At 42.4% G+C, this 23,751-nt stretch overlaps 1 protein-coding gene and 1 long non-coding RNA gene across 3 annotated transcripts in view; one reads left to right on the plus strand and one right to left on the minus strand.

Moving 5' to 3' along the window:
* LOC140465718 (uncharacterized) overlaps positions 1 to 23,751 on the plus strand; it is a 149,029-nt gene that overhangs the window by 54,647 nt on the left and 70,631 nt on the right. The window lies entirely within an intron of this gene.
* LOC140465717 (SH3 and cysteine-rich domain-containing protein 2-like) overlaps positions 3,848 to 23,751 on the minus strand; it is a 134,335-nt gene continuing 114,431 nt past the window's right edge. For both annotated transcript variants that reach the window (XM_072561373.1, XM_072561374.1), the window contains one exon: positions 3,848 to 13,715. In XM_072561373.1, coding sequence (XP_072417474.1) covers positions 13,617 to 13,715 — 99 coding nt within the window. In that variant the 3' untranslated portion in view covers positions 3,848 to 13,616. The remainder of the gene's footprint in view (positions 13,716 to 23,751) is intronic.

Raw genomic sequence — 23,751 nt, forward strand, 5'->3', positions numbered from 1 at the left:
CCTTGCCTCTCCAAATGGAGATTAATTTTCTTCTTCACTATTTTCTCCAATAGTTTCCCCGCCACTGATGTTAGATTCCCTACAGTGTTTATACAGGCCCTTTGACCCAACCAGTCCACACCGACCCTCTGAAGAGTAACCCACCCAGACCCATTTCCCTCTGACTATTTCATCTAACACTATGGGCAATTTAGCATGGCCAATTCAACTGGCCTGCCCATCTTTGGCCTATCAGAGGAAACCCACACAGACACAAAGAGAATGTGCAAACTCCACACAGACAGTCGCCTGCGGCTGGAATCGAACCTGGCATCCTGGTACTGTGAGGCAGCAGTGCTAACCACTGAGCCACCGTGCCACCCAACTATAGACTCACTGGTCTAACTCTACCGTTCTTCTTTTAAAGTAGAACCACATTCGCTGTCCTCTAGTTCTCCGGCACTTCCACTGTGGAGGTGAGCGTCAATTGAAAAAGTGGGTCAGGGCCCCTGTAATTTTTTCCCTCATTCCCCCACACCAGCCTGGGATACAACTCCTCAGGACCTTTGAATTTGTCCACCTTTAAATCCGTCAAAACCTCCAATACCTCTTCACTTCTAGTAACCATCTGCTGAAGAGCTTCACATTCCATCTTCTTGAAGTCTGTGCTCGCATCACCCTTCTCCCAAATAAAGACAAACGCGAAATACTCCTTTAACACTCTAACAATGTCCTTCCAGCTTCATGCACAGATTTTTCCCCTTGTCCCCAATTTCCCTGGTTATTTTCTTCCTCTTTACATACTCGTAGATTATCTTAGGATTCTCCCTCACGTTGCCCACCAATATTTTCTCATACCCTTTCATCTCTTTGCTCCTCCAATTGCTTTCTTGAGTTACCCTCTGTGCATTCCATACTCCACTAGGGCCTCCATTGTTTTGCTCCCTTTATACCCGTTAAACATCTCTCTTTTCTTTTTTATACAGTCCTGAATATTCCGAGACATTTATGGTTCTCTGGGCTTGTAGTTCCTACATTTCACTCGAAAGGGAACATGTTGGGCCTGTTATCCCCAGTACCTTTTTTGAACGCCTCTCACTACTCAGCTGTAGATTCACCCTCAAGTAGTCGTTCTTAGTCTACTTTGGCCAGATTCTGCCTTATTTTAAATGGTGCAATGTCAAATGATACAGCAGCAAGGAGGCACAGTGCTAAGCACTGCTGCCTTGCAGTGTCAGGGGACCTTGTTCGATTTCCACTGCAGGCAATTTGTTAGTGTGGAGTTTGCACATTCTCCTCGTATCTGCATGGGTCTCCTCCCACATTCCAAAAGATGTGCAGGTTAGGTGAATTGGCCATTCTAAATTGCCCATAGTGTTAAGGAGCATTAGTTAGGGAAATGAGTTTGGGTGAATTATTCTTTGGAGGGTTGGTGTGGACTTGTTGGGCCAAAGGGCCCATTTCCACACTGTAGGTAATCTAATCGTTCATGATTTCTTTAAACTCATTATTGACACTGTAGTTCTGGTTTTCCAAGGCCTATGCTCTGGAGTTCCCTCCAAAACCCCTTCTGTCTCTTTACAGTGCCTGATGATCCCCAAAGTCTGTTTTTCTTTTTGTAAACTAAAATGTAGTCAACATTCTCTTTATGTGACACAATGTCAATTTTCATTTGATAAGGTTCCTGTGGAGTGCATTGGGATGATTTGCTACATTAAAGATGTTCCATAAATGCAAGTTTTTATTTTAAAAATAAAACTTTGTTCAGGCACATTTGAAAAGAAAAGCCTGCTGATGCCTTTGAAGTCAGCTTTCTTCTTCAGTTCTGCCAAGGCTACGGATCATCCAACTCCAAGAGCTGTCAGCTCTGCAAAACAGTTTGTCTCTGTGTTTCAGAGATACAGTGCATCACACTGAACAAGCAAAAGCCAGAAGATTGCATAAAAAGTGGACTGTAATTTGCTCAAGATTGTTATTGTTAGATGAAAGTTCTCAGTTGAATCATTCTGCACTCTCATTACCAAGAAGAAATATCAATGGGCTAGACGTATTTGTCCACCTCTCCCTGTTCCTCACACACAATGAGTAGATTGCTCCTGAAGAACATTAAGGCTGCATCTTTCTTTAAGACATGCATCACGTCACTTATCATCAATAATGTCTCAATTGCATTTCTGTTTTAATGAAAAAAGTGACGTAGAGATTCTGTGATAAATTGCAGCTATCTCAAGTAAAAGATCAGCTTTGGGAGTGAGTGTCCAATTATTACATACTCTAAGGCAAACAATTTCTTTGGTTCTAATAAGATTGCAATGAAATTAGAATTTTCCTCCTGCTTGGCAGACATATAGGACAAATGTTTCTTTTAAAATCTCTTTCAAAAGAAGTTGATCACATTACTGTGGGGTCTGGAGTCACACATGTCAGCCAGACCTGGTTTGGTTGGTAGATTTCCTTGTCTGACTGAACCAGATGGATTTTTTACAACAATTGACAATGGTTATAGTTTCAACATTAGACTAGTGTTTTATTCAAGAGTTTTACAGAGTTCAAATATCACCATTTAGCACGATGCGACTTGAACCCATGTCCTCAGAACATTCATCCTGTCATCATTCAAAAATTTCATTAGAGTGAATATGGTAGGGCAAAGGGGACATGTCATTTTTGAACATTATGTTACTTTGTAGGGAACAACTGAAGTCTGTGATTTCAATGGATCATGTTCATGTTCAACACTAACATTTTAAAAACACTATGTTTTTAATACATTTGAATTATGCCATAAAGTACTAAAATAATTATTATAACATGCAGCATTTAGCTGTCTAATCACAACAAGGTTAAAAATCAAACAACACCAGTTTATAGTCCAACGGGTTTATTTGGAAGCACAAGCTGCTCTTTCCTCAGGTGGTGAACTACAATGGAAATAATCTCTTCTATTATACATACATAGTCTTGTATCTATTAGTTGTTCTGACGCGGTGATTTTGAAATGAAGACCATTTTTTTTTCCCTGTTTCTTGCTGACTTCACTTTCTGGGATTGCTGGGTAATCTTGATTCTGAGAAGTCTCTATAGTTGTCACCTTCGCTTCCCTGTGCTGTTAGAAACATCAAACTCCAGCAATGATACAACACAGAAGCGGCCATTTGGCCTATCCTGACCACACTGAACCAAAGACACTTTCTAACTCCATCTTCCTTCATGTTGCCCGTAGCCCAACAGCTGCAGATCCATGTACTCTTTGAAATGGTTGAAAGTTTAGCAAAAGCAGTTTTCCCAGCAACCCCTGAAAGGTGCAGATTTACATAAAACATAAAACAGTACAGCAAAGGAACAGGCCCTATAGCCTTCCATGTCTATGGTGACCATGATGCCAACCTAAACTAATCCCATCCATCTGCACATGGTCTGTATCCCTCTATTCCCTGCCTGTTTATGAGTCTGTCTAAATGCCTCTTGAATCTTACTATCATATCTGCTTCTCACACCTCCCCTTACAGTATGTTCCAGGCACCTACCACCCTCTGTGTAAAAGACTATCCTCACACATGTCCTTTAAACTCTCCCACTCTCACTTTAAATCTATGCACCCACAACCCTCCCTCCCCCCAGTATTTGACATTTTCATCTTGGGAAAAGACTCTGACTATTCAGGAGAAAGTGAGGACTGCAGGTGCTGGAGATCAGAGCTGAGAGTGTGGTGCTGGAAAAGCACAGCAGATCAGGCATCATCCGAGGAGCAGGAGAATCGATGATTCGGGCAGGAATTCGTGATGAAGGGCTCTTGCCTGAAACGTTGATTCTCCTGCTCCTCTGATGATGCCTGACCTGCTGTGCTTTTCCAGCACCACACTCTCAACTCTCTGTCCACTCTATCCATGCCCCTCATAATGTTAAGTACTTCTGTCAGGTCGCCCCTCAGCCCCATCACTCTTGCAAAAACAATCCAAGTTTGTCCAAACTCTTCTTATAGCTACTATACTCCAATCCAGGCAACAGGTAAATCTCTTTTGCACCCTCTCCAAAGTTGCCACATCCTTCCTGTAATGTGGTGACCAGAACTGCACACAACCCCCTAAATGTGGCCTAACTAAAATTTCATAAAGTTGCAATATGACTTTCCAACTTTCATACTCAATGCCCCAAACAATAAAGGCAAGCATGCTGAATGCCACCTTTACCACCTTATCCACTTGTGTTGGCACTTTCAGGGAGCTATAGACTTGCACCCCAAGTTCCCTCTGGATATCAATGTTCCTAATGGTCCTGCCCCTTACTGTATACTTTCCTATTGCATTTGACTTCCCAAGATGCATCTGCTCATACTCATCCATATTAAACTTCATCTATCATTTTTCCACCCAACTTTCCAACAGAGTTATATCCTGCTGTATCCTTTGACAAACTTCCTCACTATCCACAACTCCACCAATTTGTGCGTCATCCACAAAATTTCTGATCAGACTACCTACATTTTCATCACAAACAACAGACGACCCATCACTGATCCTTGTGGAACATCACTGGTTCGACACCTCCTGTCAGAACAACACCCTTCCATAACTATCCTCTGTCTCCTATGACCAAGGTAATTTTGCATTCAACTTGCCAACTCACCATGGATCCCATGTGGCTTAATCTTCTGGACCTGCCTTTCATGAGGGACTTGTCAAATACCTTAGTAAAATCGATATAGATAACATCCAACGTCCTACCTTAATTACTCATGTTTGTTTCTTCCCTAAAAAACTCAATCAACTTTGTAAGACAAAGTCCACATGAAGCCATCCGTAATAAGTCCATTCTTCTCCAAATGAGAATAAATCCTGTGTCTAAGAATCTTCTCCAGTAATTTCCCAACCACTGATGGTTCATTGGCCGATAATTTCCTGTTACCCTTCTGAGTCAGAATTACACACTACACAGATCCATCATGTGGCTTAACATAGAGATACAGAGAATAGGTGCAGGAGGAAACCATTTGACCCTTCCAGCCTGTACACCACTCAATATGATCCCACTACTACTTTCTCTTCACAAGCCTCTATCCCTTTAGTTGCAAGGGCCACATCCAATTCCCTCTTGAATATATCTAACGAACTGGTCCCTCACTAATTTGAACAGTGTTGTGTTGGGAAAGTACAGCCGGTCAGGCAGCATCCGAGGGGCAGGAGAATCGACATTTCGGGCATAAGCTATGTGATTCATTGACTCTCCTGCTCCTCGGATGCTGCCTGACCTGCTGTGCTTTCCCAACACCACACTCTTTCACTCTGATCTGCAGTCCTCACTTTCTCCTCCCTCATTAATTTGTCCAGGGTCATTTTCTCTACCCTCATTATTCCCAACAACATTTTGTACTAATTATAAAACACGCTCAGCTTCCAAGATGAAGATTTGACATTTTGACATTTGATTAGATCCTCATTTCCCAGCCCTGGTCAGTCCCACCTCCCCCCGATGTCTAATTGTGCAGCTTGGAGTTTGGGGTATAGATTCCAATCATGTGGATATTTCAGCACAGTCTCTGGTCTGCATGTGATCATGTTTCAAATCCTTCTCTTTGCTGCAGTTAATTGTCAACATATCTTCCTTTCCCAGATTCTCCTTGCCTGGCATTTGATTTATGCATGGAAAAACTGCATTCAATCTTCCAATGCTTAAAGAGATAGAGAGGGCACCCAGAAGGGGGCTCTCAGGGCTAACAGATAAGATTCTTACAGAAAACAGTAAGACTCCAATCTTGATGATTTTCAAACAAGCATAACATTGAAAGGGCAACAGGCAAGTTTATTCTACCAGGCAACTCTACTATGAGAACGATTAACCTCAACTCCAATGAAAAGTAAATGGGACAGCAATAAAATGCTGCGTAACATTTGTTTTTGTTCAAAATTAACTGTTATTTTGAACCTTTAAAACCAGGTCAGCTTTTGCTGTAATTCAGTAATTGCCTGTTCGAAAGCTTGCGTGTATGAGACCATGTCACAATGTCAATTATTGTGGCTTTGAAATAAGATAATGCATGGCCGAGAAAGGGTGGACGTTGGGAAGTTATTTCCGTCAGGCAGGGAGACTGGGACCTGTGGGCACAGCCTTAGAATTAGAGGGGGTCAATTTAGAACAGAAATGAGGAGACATTTCTTCAGCCAGAGAGTGGTGGGCCTGTGGAATTCATTGCCAGTGGAGGCCGGGACGTAAATGTCTTCAAGGCAGAGATTGATAAATTCTTGATCTCGCAAGAAGTTAAGGGCTACGGGGAGAGTGCAGGTAAGTGGAGTTGAAGTGTCCATCAGCCATGATTAAATGGCAGAATGGACTCGATGAGCCAAATGGCCTTACCTCCACTGCTGTGTCTTATGGTCTTAAATGATCGGAACCTGTTAAGGATGTCGGCTAATGAGTGGCAGAGTTAAAATAGAGATGAGAGGAGTTACTGTTTCAAAGGGTTGTGAAATTCTTTACCTCAGGGTACATTGGGTCCAAGGAACCAGAGTAAATCTAAGCAGGAGATAGCTAAGATTTTAATTTGTAACAGATTAAATGGGTATGAAAAACAGGTAGGAAAGTGGGATTGTTGCTGAGGTGAAATCAGCCATGATCTTACTAAATGGCAAAGCAGGCTTGAAGGGCTGAATGGCCAGTCCTGCTCATAGATCAATTACATTTATAACTGTTTCCACAGTCTTTAATTGCTGATGGTGAACAGACACAATCTACAAACTCTGGATTTCCCTCCTTAAATCCCAACTCTTTTCAAATTCCGAAATTGCTGAAAGGTTCAGCAGGTCTGGCAGTATCTGTAGTTTAGAAATGAAAGTTAATATTTTGGACTCTGACATCTGAGGAAGGGTCACTGAACCTGAAACTCTGATTTCTCTCCACGATGCTCCCAGACCCGCTGAGCTTTTCCAGTAATTTCTGTTTTTGTCTCTGATTTACAGCATCCACAGCTCTTACGGTTTCTTTTCAAATTCCCCCTTCCTTCAAGATAATCCATTTCTAAGCTTTTGGTCATGATTGCTAACAGTTACTTTGGCACCCAGAATTTTTCCCTTTCTCTCCAGGTAGGACTTTGAGGATGGTGCTGTCCGTTAAAATCACAATATCAATGCAAGCTGTTAAATTAACCCAAATTTCTACACAACTCCCAACACGTTTTTTTATGATCTTCTGGTTTTTTTGCAATGGACCCTAAATTGGGTAACATTATCCACAAACATTCAGGCCACAATTATAGCAATTTATTTTGATTCCCTTATCACAACAGCAGACTGGAGATTCTCATATAAACACAAGAGGGATTTTAGAACTGAGATGAGGAGAAATTTCTTCACTCAGGGAATGAATGAGCCTGTGAAATTCTCTGCTACATGAAGCGACTGAGGTAAAGACATTGAATGTTTTCAAGGAGGGGTTGGATATGGTTCTTAGGGCTAAAGGGTATGGGATCAAAGGGTATGGGAAGAAAGTGGGAATAGGGTATTGAGTTGGATGATCAGTCGTAAACATATTAAATGATAGAGCAGACAGAAAGGGCTGAATGGCCTACTACCATTTCTATTTACTGTGTTTCATTACCAAGATCCAAGCAAACTTTCAAGCCTCTCTTCAAAGTATGATTGAAGTTTGAAGCCTATTGATTTACTTTTGGAAACTCCCAGGTCGCAAAGTTATAATTAATGCAACCTGACCACCATCCATTTCCTAGACAGTAAGCCAATGGTTACCTATTGCCCATATTCCTATATCCTGAATAAAGAATGCTGAAATGAAGTATTCACATTTCATAATGATAACTGTGTTCAGTTTAGTTTAAAACTAACGGTTGTGGGTTAGACCCTATGGTCCAATCTTTAAACTTAGCTTTAGGATGGGGACCAATTTTTGTTGTTGGAGTGAAGAATGTTTGTTCACCTGTAACTTCCAGACAATTAAAAAATTGATTTAATGTCAGTATATTAACACAACAGAACATTAACAACTTTCTAATTTCATAGTTGAAACTGTTTTATGGTAACTGTTTATTTCTACAACAACTGCACATCAACTGATGTAAGTCTTTATTTAATATAACATGTAAAGTAGAAGATGAACTGTCTGAGATTCTTTGGGAGAAGCAAGTTGGATGAAAACGGATCTTGGGGTTTGGCATTAACTGCTAACTATAAACTCCCAGCTAAATAATGTGTATAATAGATGCAGGGGAGTTTGAAAGTACTAATCATAAAAACAAAATGCTAATTTGAGAAAACCAATGATATTTTCAATCTTTGGATTTTAAATTGTTGAAACTGCTATCTAATGCATATTGAAATTTTCTACATTTCAATGAGCAGGACATTTGCTTCCTCAGTTGATAACTCTCTTATTAAGGTTAAGTGCCTGATGTCTGGAAGATATTGTGAGCAGCGCTGTTGTGATGATGCTTAATGAGATTGCAACAAATTCTACTCTTCCATACTGCCAGCAAGCATTCCTTTGAACATTTCCATTGTGAGGACTGAGGATAGAATACAACAGAATATCCTTTATTGTCACACATGTCTGTGAAGCATTCAAGCTAAGTCCCAGGCTTGAAACATCCATGCACTGTAATGTTGCTAGCACTCAAAAGCATCAATTTTGAGTGCCTGGATTAAAAATAAAGGGGATTCATGGCCTTGTAAGATTCTACAGGGAAGGTGTCATTTTGAGAATCTAAATTAACTTGGATGAAGTTTTTTTTTGTATTAGATTAAATGGTTAAGCTTTTCAAGAGAGAATGCGCAGCTTATGACCATGTCAGCAACAATGCTGTTATTTCAAAGCTGGGATTCAGGGTTGAATGTACCAGCACACATCTAGACTGAAACACAAGATTACCAACATTTGAAAGAGAACCATTTATACAATGTGAGGAGACAGTGCTATGTTTGAATGATGGTGGGCTTGATAACAACACTCTAGTTAACTCATTAGATTCAAACCAGGCAAACTTTTAATTTGTAGGAGCAAGTTACTGCAGACGCTGGAATCTGTATTGAAAAGAACAAATGCTGGAGATCACAGCGGGTCAGACAGCTTCTGTGGAGAGAGAGCAAGTTAACGTTTCGCGTCTAGATGACTCTACATCAGAGCTGAAGTGAAATGTGGAGAGGACAGCATTTGTGCAATAGTGGGGTGGGAGGGTGGATTTGCAGTGTTGGGGGAGAAAGGATGTTGGCAGTTCAGACTAAGTGGTCAGAATGTGAGAATGGCAGAGCAATGATGCAGGCGAAAGTGAGGACTGCAGATGCTGGAGATCAGAGTCAAGAGTGTAGTGCTGGAAAAGCACAGCAGGTCAGGCAGCATCTGAGGAGCAAGAGAATCAATATTTCAGGCAAAAGCCCTTCATCAGGAAAATGGTGTGTCTAACTGTCAGGAATGGGAAGAGCAGACAGTCCCACTGGGGTGGGGTAGAGGGGAGAGGGTGACAGAGGATGTAACAGGCAAAAAGAAAGGGAAGGAATGGGCTCACGACTGAATAATTTCTCTTTTAATTCATCTCACTTCTGCTAAGTCAAAGGAGTGGCTACGGACATCCTTGTGGATCTCCATTGTGCCTGCCTCTTTATGGGGTGTGTGGAATAATCCTTGTTTCAGTCTAACACTGGCCCCCTCCCACAACTCTGTTCTTGATGACTGTTTCCGTGCTGCTTCATGTTCCTGCCTGGACCTCGAAAATTTGGTTCATTTTGCCTCCAATTTCCACCCCTCTATAACTTTCACACCATCCATTTTTGTCAGTTCCCCTCCTTTCCTTGACCTTGCTGTCTCTATTTTGGGGGATAAACTTTCCATTGTCATGCACTACTAACCCCCATAGTGACCTTCACTACAGCTACACCATGTCCTGCAAGGACTCCCATCCCATTCTCTCTGTTCCTTCACCTTGGATGATGCTACCTTCCAAAATGACACTTCGTCCATGACCGTGGTGGAAATGTGTGTGTGTGTGTGTGTGTGTGTGTGTGTGTGTGTGTGTGTGTGTGCGCGCGAGCGTGTGCGCATTGCCCCCTATCCTGGTGGTTCCTGAAAGACAATCACGACCCTCAGTTGAGTTGTGGGAAGAACAAGTGGTGAAATCTGATGGAGCATTGCCAGCTGGGATCATCCTATAAGCCCCATGAACAAGTGTGTGTGCTCATGCTCACAATGATTTTGCTGGCGGAAATGGCTTAATGAAATGAGCCACATGGACAGGTTTGGGGTTGGTGGCTGGATGGCTGGTATGTGATGCAGTGTCACCGATAGCGTGTGTTCAATTCCCACACCAGCTCAGGTTACCATGAGGTTACACGCACATTGCTAAGATATTTTTCTGTGTCTCTGTATCAGTCAGTTTAACTCTTAACCCTTCAACACCCCACTCCCCAACTTCGGTTTGCAATCAGTTATAGAGCATTGCAATGGGAAAGATAAGAGAAGTACTGCTCTATCAAACCGCTGACAGATTTGCTGGTAATTGTTCCTATTTTGCCAATCTTTCACGAAGAGGCTATAACTTTATTGGAAAAAGCTTTCACAGTGGTGTAACTGTGAATCTAAACTTGGAACACTTAGAGCGTGATAGTATCCCAATGTCCTATCTGAACAGTTAGAACAGTAAAATAATAAACATAATGAGATAGTAATGAACATACGGAGTGTATTTTCTAGCAACATCACAAAAGGACAGTGTGTCATCCAAACAGACCACTCTAGCCACAGCTATCCAATACCATCTCTGTTACTGTTCACCTACTACTTTGATACTGATTCATAAAAGACAATGAACACCTTTGAATAGGAATGTGGCTCAGTTTTACAATAGATTCCACGTTGGAACCCTTCCACAACTTGGGCAGTAATCTTCCGACGACCACCTGAATTGAATCTGGAGACAGTCCCCAGCAGTGTGTTTGATGTTAACCATACATGTCTAGGGGAAAGCAGGCAGATGGACAGTTATCAATGTGCAGTTTACACGTCAGTTCATATTCAAACTATTTCTGATCTTAACTTGCAGGTGAATGATGCACCACGTCAAAAGAAAGCTAGGAGCCTGATAACAATATGTTAAACTCATGTCAACAGGACTCTGATGCAATTTCAACAGGAGCCTGAACAGTGCTGAGGTCACCATGGAACACTACACAATGTAGAAACAAACTGAAGGCTGTACCGGCCTCTAGGTAAGGTACAGACACTCCCAACTTCACTCCCTCCCACACTTCCTATGGAAGAAAACCCTGAAAGATAGAAAACTTTGCACTTAACTAGTGCCAGATATCTCAAAACACTTTGCTACTCCTTCATCTAAAAGCTAGATGATCCAGCTGCTAATTTGCATACAGCAGCCTCCTACAAACGACAATGTTGCAACATCCAGATAATTATTCAGCAGGGATAACTCCAGAGACTGTTTAAGTAGTGTCAAGGGGTATTTTGGATCATATGAGACAGGATATAGAAGCTGGTCTGGTCTGATTTTAATCAGTAAACTGGACCATCACCGGTTCCTGCTGCAATTTCAGACAGAAAATAGGTTCTTGGTTTAGCATCCCATTCAAAAAATGACACCCCAATGTGTAACACTCAACAATAATGGAATGTCAATCTTGATTTGTTTGTCTGAGTCCTGGTTGTGACACTTGGCCAGGCTCCTCCTCATCCCACTGCAAAGGTTACATTCACCGAAATGAGAAGAGGGACATAGGGGTGAACTTGTGACCAACTGAACCACAGCTAACATGTGAACTGCCACCCCCAAAGCCTTTAGCCGAACACTTACCTGGAACTCATCACAACTGTCCTTAGGGCCAAGTGGACCAACAGCATTTAGACTTAGCCAGTGTCAATAAGCTCACCGGGGAGGGCTGCGGAACACCACAAACCGGATTCAGAAAATCCGGTTATGGAGACATTGACTCCCACTTCCACCGGTTGCTCACAATAAAACAAAGATCTGGATTGGTAACTCTGGAATAGCCAAACCCAGACAGACATGGCCCATTACCGTGCCAACCAATCAAAGCAGAGTTAGGCCATAGTACTGCATGGAATCGTGGGTAAACCTACAGTGACTGCTGCAAAATGATCTTGCCCATGTTCTGAATGAGCACTAAGAGACCTTTTAACACTCATGAACCATCTGTTATCAGATCGCTCTTTACTGTTTAAAGGTGAAATGTGTAATAGTGCCAGGGTGTGGAAGAGAAACGTGTCACTTGCTCTGGTCTGTGCCAACACCGATGGCACTGAGAAGCCACCACTTCTTGTGATTGGAAAGACTGAGAAGCCACATTGTTTTGTGATTGTCAAAGACGCTGCCCACTCAGTGGGAGGTGAACAAAACTTCCAGTGTGTTTGAAGCACGGGTCAGGAAGGTGGACATAATGAATCAGAGGAAAAGGAAGATGACCACCCACTGACCCCAAAGCGTCTGATGAATGGCTGCCTGATAACCCACTTACTTCCCTAGCTGATGCCACAGAGACCATTGGGAGGCTCCAGGAGGTCACACAGCAGCAAGGGGCGACTGCGCTGACCATGTGGTGCAATCGGACAATGACAGCACACTCAGCAGAAGGTGGCAACTGAGCTTTTCCAGAGTTAACACCCAACATTCTTCAATACCTTTCACTGCACAAGGTCAGGCCATTGAATGGGGTGAACAAATTGTTAAATAAGGCCATTTTCCATATATCTACTGCTTCACCTTGTTTTACTTTTGGGATAGAGTATGTTTGTTGGAAAAGCAGATGACACGCGGGCATCCACAGCTATCCCGAGGCTCCAGTTAACATTGATTAATGACCAGGCTGCCCACAATCGGATTTGTGATGTTCCTGTCTGTATGAGAGTGTAAAATAGATAATATTGGAAACCAGATCACTAATTCCTTATCAGAACAAAAACAGAAATTTCTGCAAAAGCTCCGTAAGTCTGGCAGAATGATTCTGAGGAAGGGTCACTCAACCAGAAATGTTAATTTCGATTTCTCTCCATAGATGCTGCTAGACCTGCTGAGCTTTTCCAGCAATTTCTGATTTTGTTTGTGATTTACAGCATCTGCAGTTCTTTCGGGTTTTTTTTGGACTAGTTGCTCATCATTAGGCAAGGTCAAAATAACTTCTCGTTTGTATAACAATGTTCCAAAAATATTGCCTCATTAAAATCAAATAGATGATTATTACCTTGAGTAAGAAGAAATGTTTCCAATTTCTTTAGCTCTTAAGTGTATTAACAATAAATGGTGGCACATGGCGAGTGGAATTGGGGAGTATATTTGTGCTTTTTAAAAATACAAGAAGGGCAGAATGGACAACACAGTGAAAGCTGGTGCAAAATGTCTTCAGATCGCTGCTTTAACATACGCCAAAGGAACGTATTCAGCTCTGCTCTACAAGTTTGTCAATGTGACGACAAGAGGTGGCGTGAGAGAGGAATGTAGAGAGCCTGATTATTTCTGGGCCCTAGCAACTTCCGTCATTCTAATGTAGTCTGGAAGCAAAGACACATGGACCTACAGTTGATGAATGTTCAGTACATAACCGTCTGTGTATTTTCTGTTTAAAAGAGGTGATCGTGGCCGTCCTTAGGCTTGAATCTTTTTTTAAAAAAAGTCAGATTTCCTGGAGAACATCCACTGGTACAATTCCTCGCTTTTTCCCACTGCAAACCTTGACAAAGCCATTCGTTTCCTCTCCCCGCCCGATACAGACCTGAAAAATGTAAAAAAAAAATCAATTCAGTGCCTTATGTGTGACTAAATGTCCCCGAAATGCATTTATACGTTCAGACAACATAGGGGCAAAATTTAGCCATTCGGCCCATCACATCTGCTTCACCGTTTGACCATGGCTGATATACTCCTCATCCCCCTTTTCCTGCCTTCTCCCCATATCCCTTCAACCCATTACCAATTAAAAATCTGTCTAACCCCTCCTTAAATTTACTCACTGTCGCAGCATCCACTGCACTTTGGGCTAGCGATTTCCACAGATTCACAACCCCCTGGGAAAAGTATTTCAATTTGCTCCCCCTTATCCTAAGACTGTGACCTCTAGTCCTAGAATGCCCCACAAGAGGATACATCCGCTCCGTGTCTATTTTAGCCACACCTTTTATCATCTTGAATACTTACAGAAGACAATAAAATCATGAGAGGCATGGATAGGATAAATAGACAAGGTATTTTCCCTGAGGTGGGGGAGTCCAGAACTACAGGGCATAAGTTTAGCGTGAGAGGGAAAAGATGTAAAGATACCTAAGGGGCAACCTTTTCACACAGAGGGTGATGCATGTATGGAATGAGCTGTCAAAGGAAGTGGTGGAGGCTGGTACAATTACAACATTTAAAAGGCATCTGGATGGATATATGAATAGGAAGGGTTTGGAGGGATATGGGCCAAGTGCTGGTAAATGGGACTAGATTAGGTTGGGATATCTGGTTGGCATGGACAAGTTGGACCGAAGGGTCTGTTTCCATTCTGTACATCTCTACGACTCTATGAATACCTTAATTTGATCTCCCCTCATTCTTCTAAATTCCAGAGAGTATTGGCCTAAACTGTTTAATCTCTCTTAGAACGTAGAACAATACAGCAATACAGCACAGAACAGGCCCTTCAGCCCACGATGTTGTGCCGAACTTCTAACCTAGATTAAGCACCCATCCATGTACCTATCCAAATGCCGCTTAAAGGTCGCCAATGATTCTGACTCTACCACTCCCATGGGCAGCGCATTCCATGCCCCCACCACTCTCTGGGTAAAGAACCCACTCCTGACATCTCCCCTATACCTTCCACCCTTCACCTTAAATTTATGTCCCCTTGTAACACTCTGTTGTACCCGGGGAAAAAGTTTCTGACTGTCTACTCTATCTATTCCTCTGATCATCTTATAAACCTCTATCAAGTCACCCCTCATCCTTCGCCGTTCCAACGAGAAAAGGCCGAGAACTCTCAACCTATCCTCGTACGACCTACTCTCCATTCCAGGCAACATCCTGGTAAATCTTCTCTGCACCCTCTCCAAAGCTTCCACATCTTTCCTAAAGTGAGGCGACCAGAACTGCACACAGTACTCCAAATGTGGCCTAACCAAAGTCCTGTACAGCTGCAACATCACTTCACGACTCTTGAATTCAATCCCTCTGCTAATGAACGATAATACTCCGTAGGCCTTCTTACAAACTCTATCCACCTGAGTGGCAACTTTCAAAGATCTATGTACATAGACCCCAAGATCCCTCTGTTCCTCCACCTGACTAAGAATCCTACCATTAACCCTGTATTCCGCATTCTTATTTGTTCTTCCAAAATGGACAACCTCACACTTGGCAGGGTTGAACTCCATCTGCCACTCCTCAGCCCAGCTCTGCATCATATCTAAGTCCCTCTGCAGCCGACAACAGTCCTCCTCACTGTCCACAACTTCACCTATCTTCGTATCATCTGCAAATTTACTGACCCACCCTTCGACTCCCTCATCTAAGTCATTAATAAAAATTACAAACAGCAGAGGACCCAGAACTGATCCCTGCGGAACTCCACTTGTAACTGGGCTCCAGGCTGAATATTTACCATCTACCACCACTCTCTGCCTTCGACCGGTTAGCCAGTTTTCTATCCAATTGGCCAAATTTCCCTCTATCCCATGCCTCCTGACTTTCCGCATAAGCCTACCATGGGGAACCTTATCAAATGCCTTACTAAAATCCATGTACACTACATCCACTGCTCTACCCTCATCCATATGCTTGGTCACCTCCTCGAAGAATTCAATAAGACTTGTAAGGCAAGACCTACCCTTCACAAATCCGTGCTGGCTGTCCCTAATCAAGCAGTGTCTTTCCAGATACTCGTAAATCCTATCCCTCAGTACCCTTTCCATTACTTTGCCTACCTCTTCATACAGCAAACCCCTCGTCTCTGGGATCAATCTAGTGAACTTCCTCTGAACTGCCTCCGATGCCACTACATCTTTTCTCAAATAAGGGGACCAAAACTGTGCACAATACTCCAGGTGCGGATTCACTAATACTCATACCTTATACAGGAACTAAATCAAAACACTTAGCGGGCAAAACCAGTCAGTGAATAGGAGACCTTGTACGAGATGGATCTTCAGATGAACCACTGCAGGATGAAGAAAGGTTTTTTGGCTGAAGATTAACGGGCGCCACATTTAGTGGGTTTGCATTGCCGTTAGCAGGCTTTGTGGGTAAATTAAACAATGGGAAAACACAGGTGATTTAGTGATGATAAGGAAAAGAAACACAGGTGATGTGCTAACGGGGAGGAAAGAAGCTACTCAGTTCTATTTAAGAGCAGGTCTGGATATAAAAGAGAAAAATAAACTATTAAAAAAGAAAATTAAAGATGGTGGTTGTGTTGGCTGAATTACCATTGAGGAGGTGATGGCCTAGTGGTATTATTGCTAGACTATTAACCCAGAAACTTAGATAATGTTCTGAGGACCCAGGTTCCAATCCCACCAGGGCAGATTTTGGAATTAAGAATGACCACATGTCCATTATCGAGAAAACCCATCTGTTTCAATAACGTCCTTCAGGGAAGGAAATCTGCCGTCCTCACCTAGTCTGGTTCCATTTGACTCCAGACCCATAGCAGGTGACATGCAACTGTCCTCTGGGTAATAAATGCTGGACTAGCCAGCCAATGCCCTTGTCTCATGAACGAATAAAACAAAACTCACACCTCACGAAAAGTCCTATCAGGGGCTGACCAGCAAAGAATAAGCAACGATGTACTGTGGAATGCACTAGCAGATTGAAAGTGGGACTGCATTCCATTTCTCACTAGAGGGGAGATCCCATCCTCTGGAACTGTTAGCCGATCTGATGGACTGGCAGCTTCAACAATCCCGATGGCTGCAGACATTGGGAATGGGCCCTACCAAAACATTAAAAACAAAAGGGCTGCCCATTCCTGCCCACAAAAATGGTATTATGACAATGGTAGGGGGAGATTGATGTCATCTGAGCATTCAACAAGCTCACTTGACGGTTAATTGATTATTTTGTTATGGCAGATGGGCTGACTGCCATGGGGAGTCAGTGGGCTGTGAACGCACCTTGTTTTACTTGGCTCTCTCACCACATTCCCCCCCAAACCCCCACTCCCCAGCCCCCCTACGAGATTCAGCGGTAGTACTTCAAAGTGAATTAGATAAATACTTGAAGGGAAACTGTAGAAAAGGAGACTGGAAGTACTGGTATTGCTATTAAAAATGAGCTAGTATAAGCACAATGGGTCAAATGGTCTCTTTCTGTTCTGGATCATTCGATATCGGAAAGCCAGAAAGAAAGGTTGCTAAGTAACTCAAAATACATGCGCATAAAATACAGAAACAAGAAACAATTTGCAAATGGACAGATTTAAGAAGCAAAATGTTTAGATTCTGGAATAACTGAGTGCAGAATTAAACAATTCAGCTCATTCTATCTGTTCGGGCTCTTGGGAAAACCTATCCAGTCAGTGCTTTTTTTTCTCTTTTTCACATTTATCCAAAATGCTCTGAACATCACTGTCCAATTCAATTTTGTCACATTTTTATGCCGTCTAATTATCATATCTTGTTGTGTTTCTTAAAAAATCTCTTGCTAATTGTCTTAAATTCACATCCTCTAGTTTGTGACCCTTTTGCCAGTGGAAATAGATTCTCCCTATTTACCTTCATCAAAATCGCCCCCTGTTTTGAACATGGCATTAAATCTCCCATCACTGTGTGTTTCTCTGCTTTCAGGAGAGCAATCTCTGCTTCTTTGAATCTCCAGATGAATTAGGTCCATTGAGTGACATTCATCTGCACTTTAACAGCCAAGGACAAATTCTGCACCCGACCATCAATTTGAGAAACAATGTGACCAAGGAAAATAGTAAGTTCATTTCAAAATTGAACCAAAATTGACTCCATTCCCTTGGAAGCTTGACAATGTGAACCATGGCTACTGGGAGTAGACCTTGTCTTTCAAAATCCAATCTTAAAGCATAACAAATAAATTGTGTCAGTACAGGGCATATGGATTTTGCCATCTCTACAGGTTCGATAAATAAGGTTTATGGCGGAAATAAGCATTAGTGTACAGAATTGAAACACACGCCTCTTCAGATTCTTCTCCTGTGGTTTTACATCTGTTTTGCTGCTTTTGTTCTGCACAAACAAGTCAAGCAGATAGTACTGAAATTGTAGGTTTCATCTCTCCAGGGAAGCATATCATCTTTTACATCAAGCGATTTCTTCCTTATCCAGCAATTGCTCACATGATGGTGTTATTTGTTACACTGGGGATATGTATCATTCCAAACGGAATTAAAGGTGTGCAGTGTGGAACATGGAACCACCATGGGAGTCAGGTTGGAAATCTCAGCTCTGGTGTTTCAGGAGTTCTAATCCCTGAGACTTCCAACTTCACCCTCAACTTGCCAAATGCCATACTTTCGCCAGTGATTGACTGGTTTCCCAACTCACCTTATTGCAGCACTGCAACCAATTCCCATTTTTGACAAATTAGGAATCATCCATGCAGCTTCCCCCTCCCCCCCTCCGCCCCACCCCACCACACCCATCTCCAACACCTAATGTTGATGGAAATGAAACCATTATTTTTATTGCCTTAGTTGTTTTCCTGCATCTGTTGCTTCCCTGGAGGAGTCATAGAGGTATTAACATGGAAACAGGCCCTTTGGCCCTTCAGCCCAACTCGTCCAGGCCACCCAATTTTCCTAAACTGAATTTGTCCCATTTACCTATGTTTGGCCTGTATCCCCCTAATCCTTTCCAAACATGTATCTACCTAAATGTCTTTTGAATTTATAACCACCTCCACCACTTCCTCTGGCAGCATCTGTATGAAAACATTACCCCTTATGTGCCCCAAAAACCCCTCCCCTCTCACCCCAAACCCAAGCCCCCTCGGTTTTGGGACCTCAGGCTGGAGAAAAGACCCGGACAATTCACCTTATCCATGTCCCTCATGATTTTATAAACCAGGAGATGGTAGAAACAGACCCAAAAGCAACATGTAAGAGGCATGGAAGTTTTAGAATCCCTACAGCATGGAAACAAGCCCTTTGGGCCTACAAGTTCATACCGCCCCTCCAAAGAGAGTATTCCAACCCAACCCATTCCTCTACATTTACCCCTAACCTACACATTCCCGAATACTCTGGGCAATTTAGCATGGCCAATTCACTTAACCTGCCCACCTTCGAATTGTGGGGAGAAACCAGAGTACCCAGAGGAAACCCACGCAGACACGGGGAGAATGTGCAAGCTCCACATAGACAGTCACCAGAGATTGGAATTGAACCTGGGTCACTGGTGATGTGAGGCTGCAGTGCTAAGCACTGAGCCACCATGCTACTGATCGTGACAAATACATGAGGAGGCAGGGAATAGAGAGCCTTTTTCTGTGCTGTACTGTTCTTTGTTCCTATACCAGATGTGGTCTCACCCGTGCTTTGTGTAATTGCAGCAAGACATCCTGATTTCTCGACTTGAAACCTCTCATAATACAGTTCATTATTGCCTGCTGCATTTTCTTTTATTCATTTGTGGGATGAGGGTGCCACAGGCTAGGCCAACATTTATTGCCCACCCCTAATTGCCCAGAGGGCAGTTAAGAGTCAACCACATTGCTGTGTGGAGTCACATGTAGGCCAGACCAGGTAAGAACAGCTAATGTCTTTTGGTTAAGGAAACTATGAACCAGTTGGGGCTTTACAACAACTAACAATAGATTCATGGCCATCATTTGACATATAATTCCAGACTTTTTTTTATTATTGAATTCAAAGTCCACCATCTGTCCTGGTGGGATTTGAACCCAGGACCCCACATTGCCAGAGTAGCAATTCTCAATGTGAGCTGTTACAACCGGCATTCCTATCAAGAAGGTTTACATTCAACAAATGGTACCAAGTGTGAGCTGACAAGGAAAACCAAATGTTCGATGTGTGCACCAGTCCTCACATCATATTCCTTTTCACTTAATATACTACATATTTAATATCGGTGAAGATCTCTGATCTTTGTCACAATTCCATTGGGACTAAAATGTGAATGCAGGAAATGGTGCCCTGAACTTCTACACAATTCCTGTTGTATTCAGAGCAGAAGCTGGGGTTTGTATCACTGTTTGACTCTGATAGCACCACCTAGGTAAAGCTGGCAGAGACCCAAAGCCATTTACATAAAACAGCAATGGACCATCTGCTGCAGAGTCCTGTTAAACACAGCTCCTTGTCCAAAGTCACTGATTAGGCATATAAATTACAAATGTAATCTGAGTGTTGCAGTGATGACCTTACAACATGGCTCAACCTCAGTCTGCTTATTAATAGGCTATGAATTGTGACATCCCCTTTCCTCTGATCCACCATTACTCAGCAGACAAATCACCCAATGAATTCAGTTGAATACCTATTCTTGCGTTTGCTTTAAGAGAATAGCAACGAGAATTCCAATCATGTTCCTCCAATTGACCTTGAAGATACAATTGAACTTTACATACAAGAAATTTTCAATGGACGATCATTCTAATTTTAGATTTTGGAGCTTAAAGCAGGCCGTAGTCTTCAGAAACAGAGGGAGAAAGTGAGGACTGCAGATGCGGGAGATCAGAGTCAAGAGTGGGGTGCTGGAAAAGCACAGCCAGTCAGGTAGCATCCGAGGAGCAGGAGAAATGACTTTTCGGGTGTAAGCCCTTCATCAAGATTCCTGATGAAGGGCTTATGCCCGAAACATCGATTCTCCTGCTTCTCAGCTGCTGTCTGACCTGCTGTGCTTTTCCAGCACCACACTCAGCTCTTTAGAGACAATGTTAAGCCCTTTCTACCAATACTTATGGAAAATCAAGCTGAACTTGAATAGGTAAACTTCCTATTTAATAAATCATACTTAATGCAATTACTAGGGACATTCCCTCTGTTGATCAAGTTGTCTTAAGAGTGATACAGGATGTTTGTGGTTAATTTTTAACTGTCCATAATCTTGACAGAATGAGATTTAGATGAGATGATAAAGTAAATTATTTCCATTAGCAGAAGGTATAAGGACTGGGGGAACACAGATTGGTGTAGGGTAAGAGGTACAGAGAGGATATGAGAAAGAAGGTGCTTACACTGTGAAAGGTATTGACCTGGAATGCATTCTTCATGAGGACAGTGGAAGCAGAGAGAATTAATGATGTTAAATGTAAAGACAGCACCTTTTCATTTTCTGTACATTTGATTGTGCACTAAAATGAAAGAAGAACTGTTCTCAAAGCCAAAAGGTTGTTGAAAGACTGCTGCATGTTTTAAAAGTAAGTTCCCTGACAGCTGCTCTAAGTGCTGTTTACACAGCTATTTGTTCAAGTGATGAGGGAAATTGAGTTACAGATGAGCTGGAACCGGGGGGGTTGCATACGAATGGAGATTTGGCAGGCAACAAGCAGCTGATTGTTATCAATACGTTGTCACCATTTCATAGACCAAAGGCCTTCTGCCTGCTAATAACATAGCTGAACAGCCTACGGGTGTGAACGGGGAAGGATAAGTCCTCAGATCCCTGAGAGAGAAGGAACTGTCCCTTTACTCTGCAGTAAAAGCCACCAAGTCATTTTATCCTCCCTTGGCAGTTATGAAAGCTGTGCTTTGTTAAACCAGCAAGTTAGAGACTTCATAATTGTGAACCGGTCACCCAGTGACTCCTTCAAGCAAGTCACAATAAATGGAGAAGGAAGATCAAGGAGTAGCAAGCCCTGACAGGATGAAGAATCACCTGATTGAACCTGGTGAGAAGGCGTTGCTGAACTGCCTTCCCAGTCTTCCCCTCCTCCCATAACAGCTGTTCCTTTTTGCCTGTGTGCGCGTTTGCACATGTGGATGTGTCTCCAGGGTGGGATTAGAGTTTTTTTTTTAGATTAGATTACTTAGTGTGGAAACAGGTCCTTCAGCCCAACAAGTCCACACCGACACGCCAAAGCACAACCCAGCCAGACCCATCCCCCTACATTTACCCCTGCCCCTAACACTATGGGCAATTTTGCATGGGCAATTCACCTAACCTGCACATTTTTGGACTGTGGGAGGAAACCGGAGCACCCAGCCGAAACCCACGCAGACACAAGGAGGATGTGCAAACTCCACACAGTCAGTCGCCTGAGGCAGGAATTGAACCCTGGTCTCTGGCGCTGTGAGGCAGCAGTGCTAACCACTGTGCCACCCACTTATGTGTCAATGGTTCATAGTTGTCCACCTAGGATTGCTATTTATTACAAACAAGAAGACTATAACTCCTGTTAAATACAAAGACCTGTTCTAAGCTTTCTGTCAATCTGGCTCTAAAAGTGAGGGGTAAAGTGGGAAATTTTGTGAAATTTGATAGAATCTCTAATCTTTGTGACGACTCTGGAAATAACAGGGTTTGATTTGCAGTGTGCTACTCCAATGAAATATAAAAAAAATCTGGACAGAAATAACGTTGTGGGGCAATGGGGATAGAGCAGGAGAGTGGGGTGACTGGATTACTCAAAAGGGAGCCAGTGCAGACTTTATGGGCTCCTCCTGTGTCATCATGACTCTAGTAATAGCACTATAAGAATTAGGGTCAGGAAGTCATGGAAGCTAAGTAGTCAGTCAATGGTAAGTTCTCTAGAAAGATTGGACTGATGGCCTTTTTCTGTGCTACACTATTTGATGAATAACAACTTGCATTGTAATAAAAATGTCCCAACTGTCAAGGTTAGAATGAGAGCAAGATATAAAATCAAAGGCTAAAGGAGACTCACAGGAATGTACGTGTGGCACCAGTGAATTTAGGCTCGATGCTATTTGCAGTGTATTTCCTTTCTTTGTTAGTGCATAGTCAACAGCTTGGCAGGCAACTAGCCCTCATTCACCTATTCAATATTAGTCAACACCCTAAGTTTGTCGCTCGTACCCATTTTTTGTTTCCCAATACTTGGGATGATGGTGCCTTTGATGGAATCCTCCGTAAGGCAACTTACCGAGAATTATTAATATGAGAATAGCCTAAAAGAAAATATACTTTCTACCTTGAGTTGTTTTGTAACAATGTGAGTACTGTTGAGAGTAGATGTATTGTTTTGTGTGATATATCTGCTACTGGTTGAACACCAATATCTCCAAAGAGGTTGATTCTAAATTATTCTATAGGTGTTTGACTAGTAGCTACATCTCACTGTCCTTTTTTATATAATAAAGGGGAAGACTGCATATGGAAAGAGAGATTTATAGCCTAAGATGTATTCAAACAGTGCATCGGTTTGCTGAGAGAAATTAAAGGATTCAATTTTTTTAAAATAAAAATAATTGACTGATTATTATGGGACTGTTACTTAGGGAGAGGCGGAGGCAATGACACTGAACTAATAATCCAGAACCCCAGCTGAATGTTCTGGAGGTTGAAATCCTCCCATAGCAGAGAGTGAAATCTGAATTCATTAGAAATCTAGAAGAAAAATCGACTCTCATAACATCAACCCATGTGGTTCACTAATATCCTGTAGGGAACGAGGTCTGTCAACCTGGTCTGGCAACCAAAACAGTGTAATTAACCTCCCTTTGGGTAATTAGGAACAGGCAATGAAAGCTGGTCTTGCCAGTGATCCCCTCATCCTATGCACAAGCATATTTTAAAAGATAAGCAGTATAATGCAACGCTTATATTTTTCCCATTGTACTTGTATAAAATCTTGGCTATGATTCCTGCCCAGAAGCAAAA

This window comes from Chiloscyllium punctatum, chromosome 42 (genome assembly GCF_047496795.1).
Source record: "Chiloscyllium punctatum isolate Juve2018m chromosome 42, sChiPun1.3, whole genome shotgun sequence".
Classification (NCBI taxonomy): domain Eukaryota; kingdom Metazoa; phylum Chordata; class Chondrichthyes; order Orectolobiformes; family Hemiscylliidae; genus Chiloscyllium; species Chiloscyllium punctatum.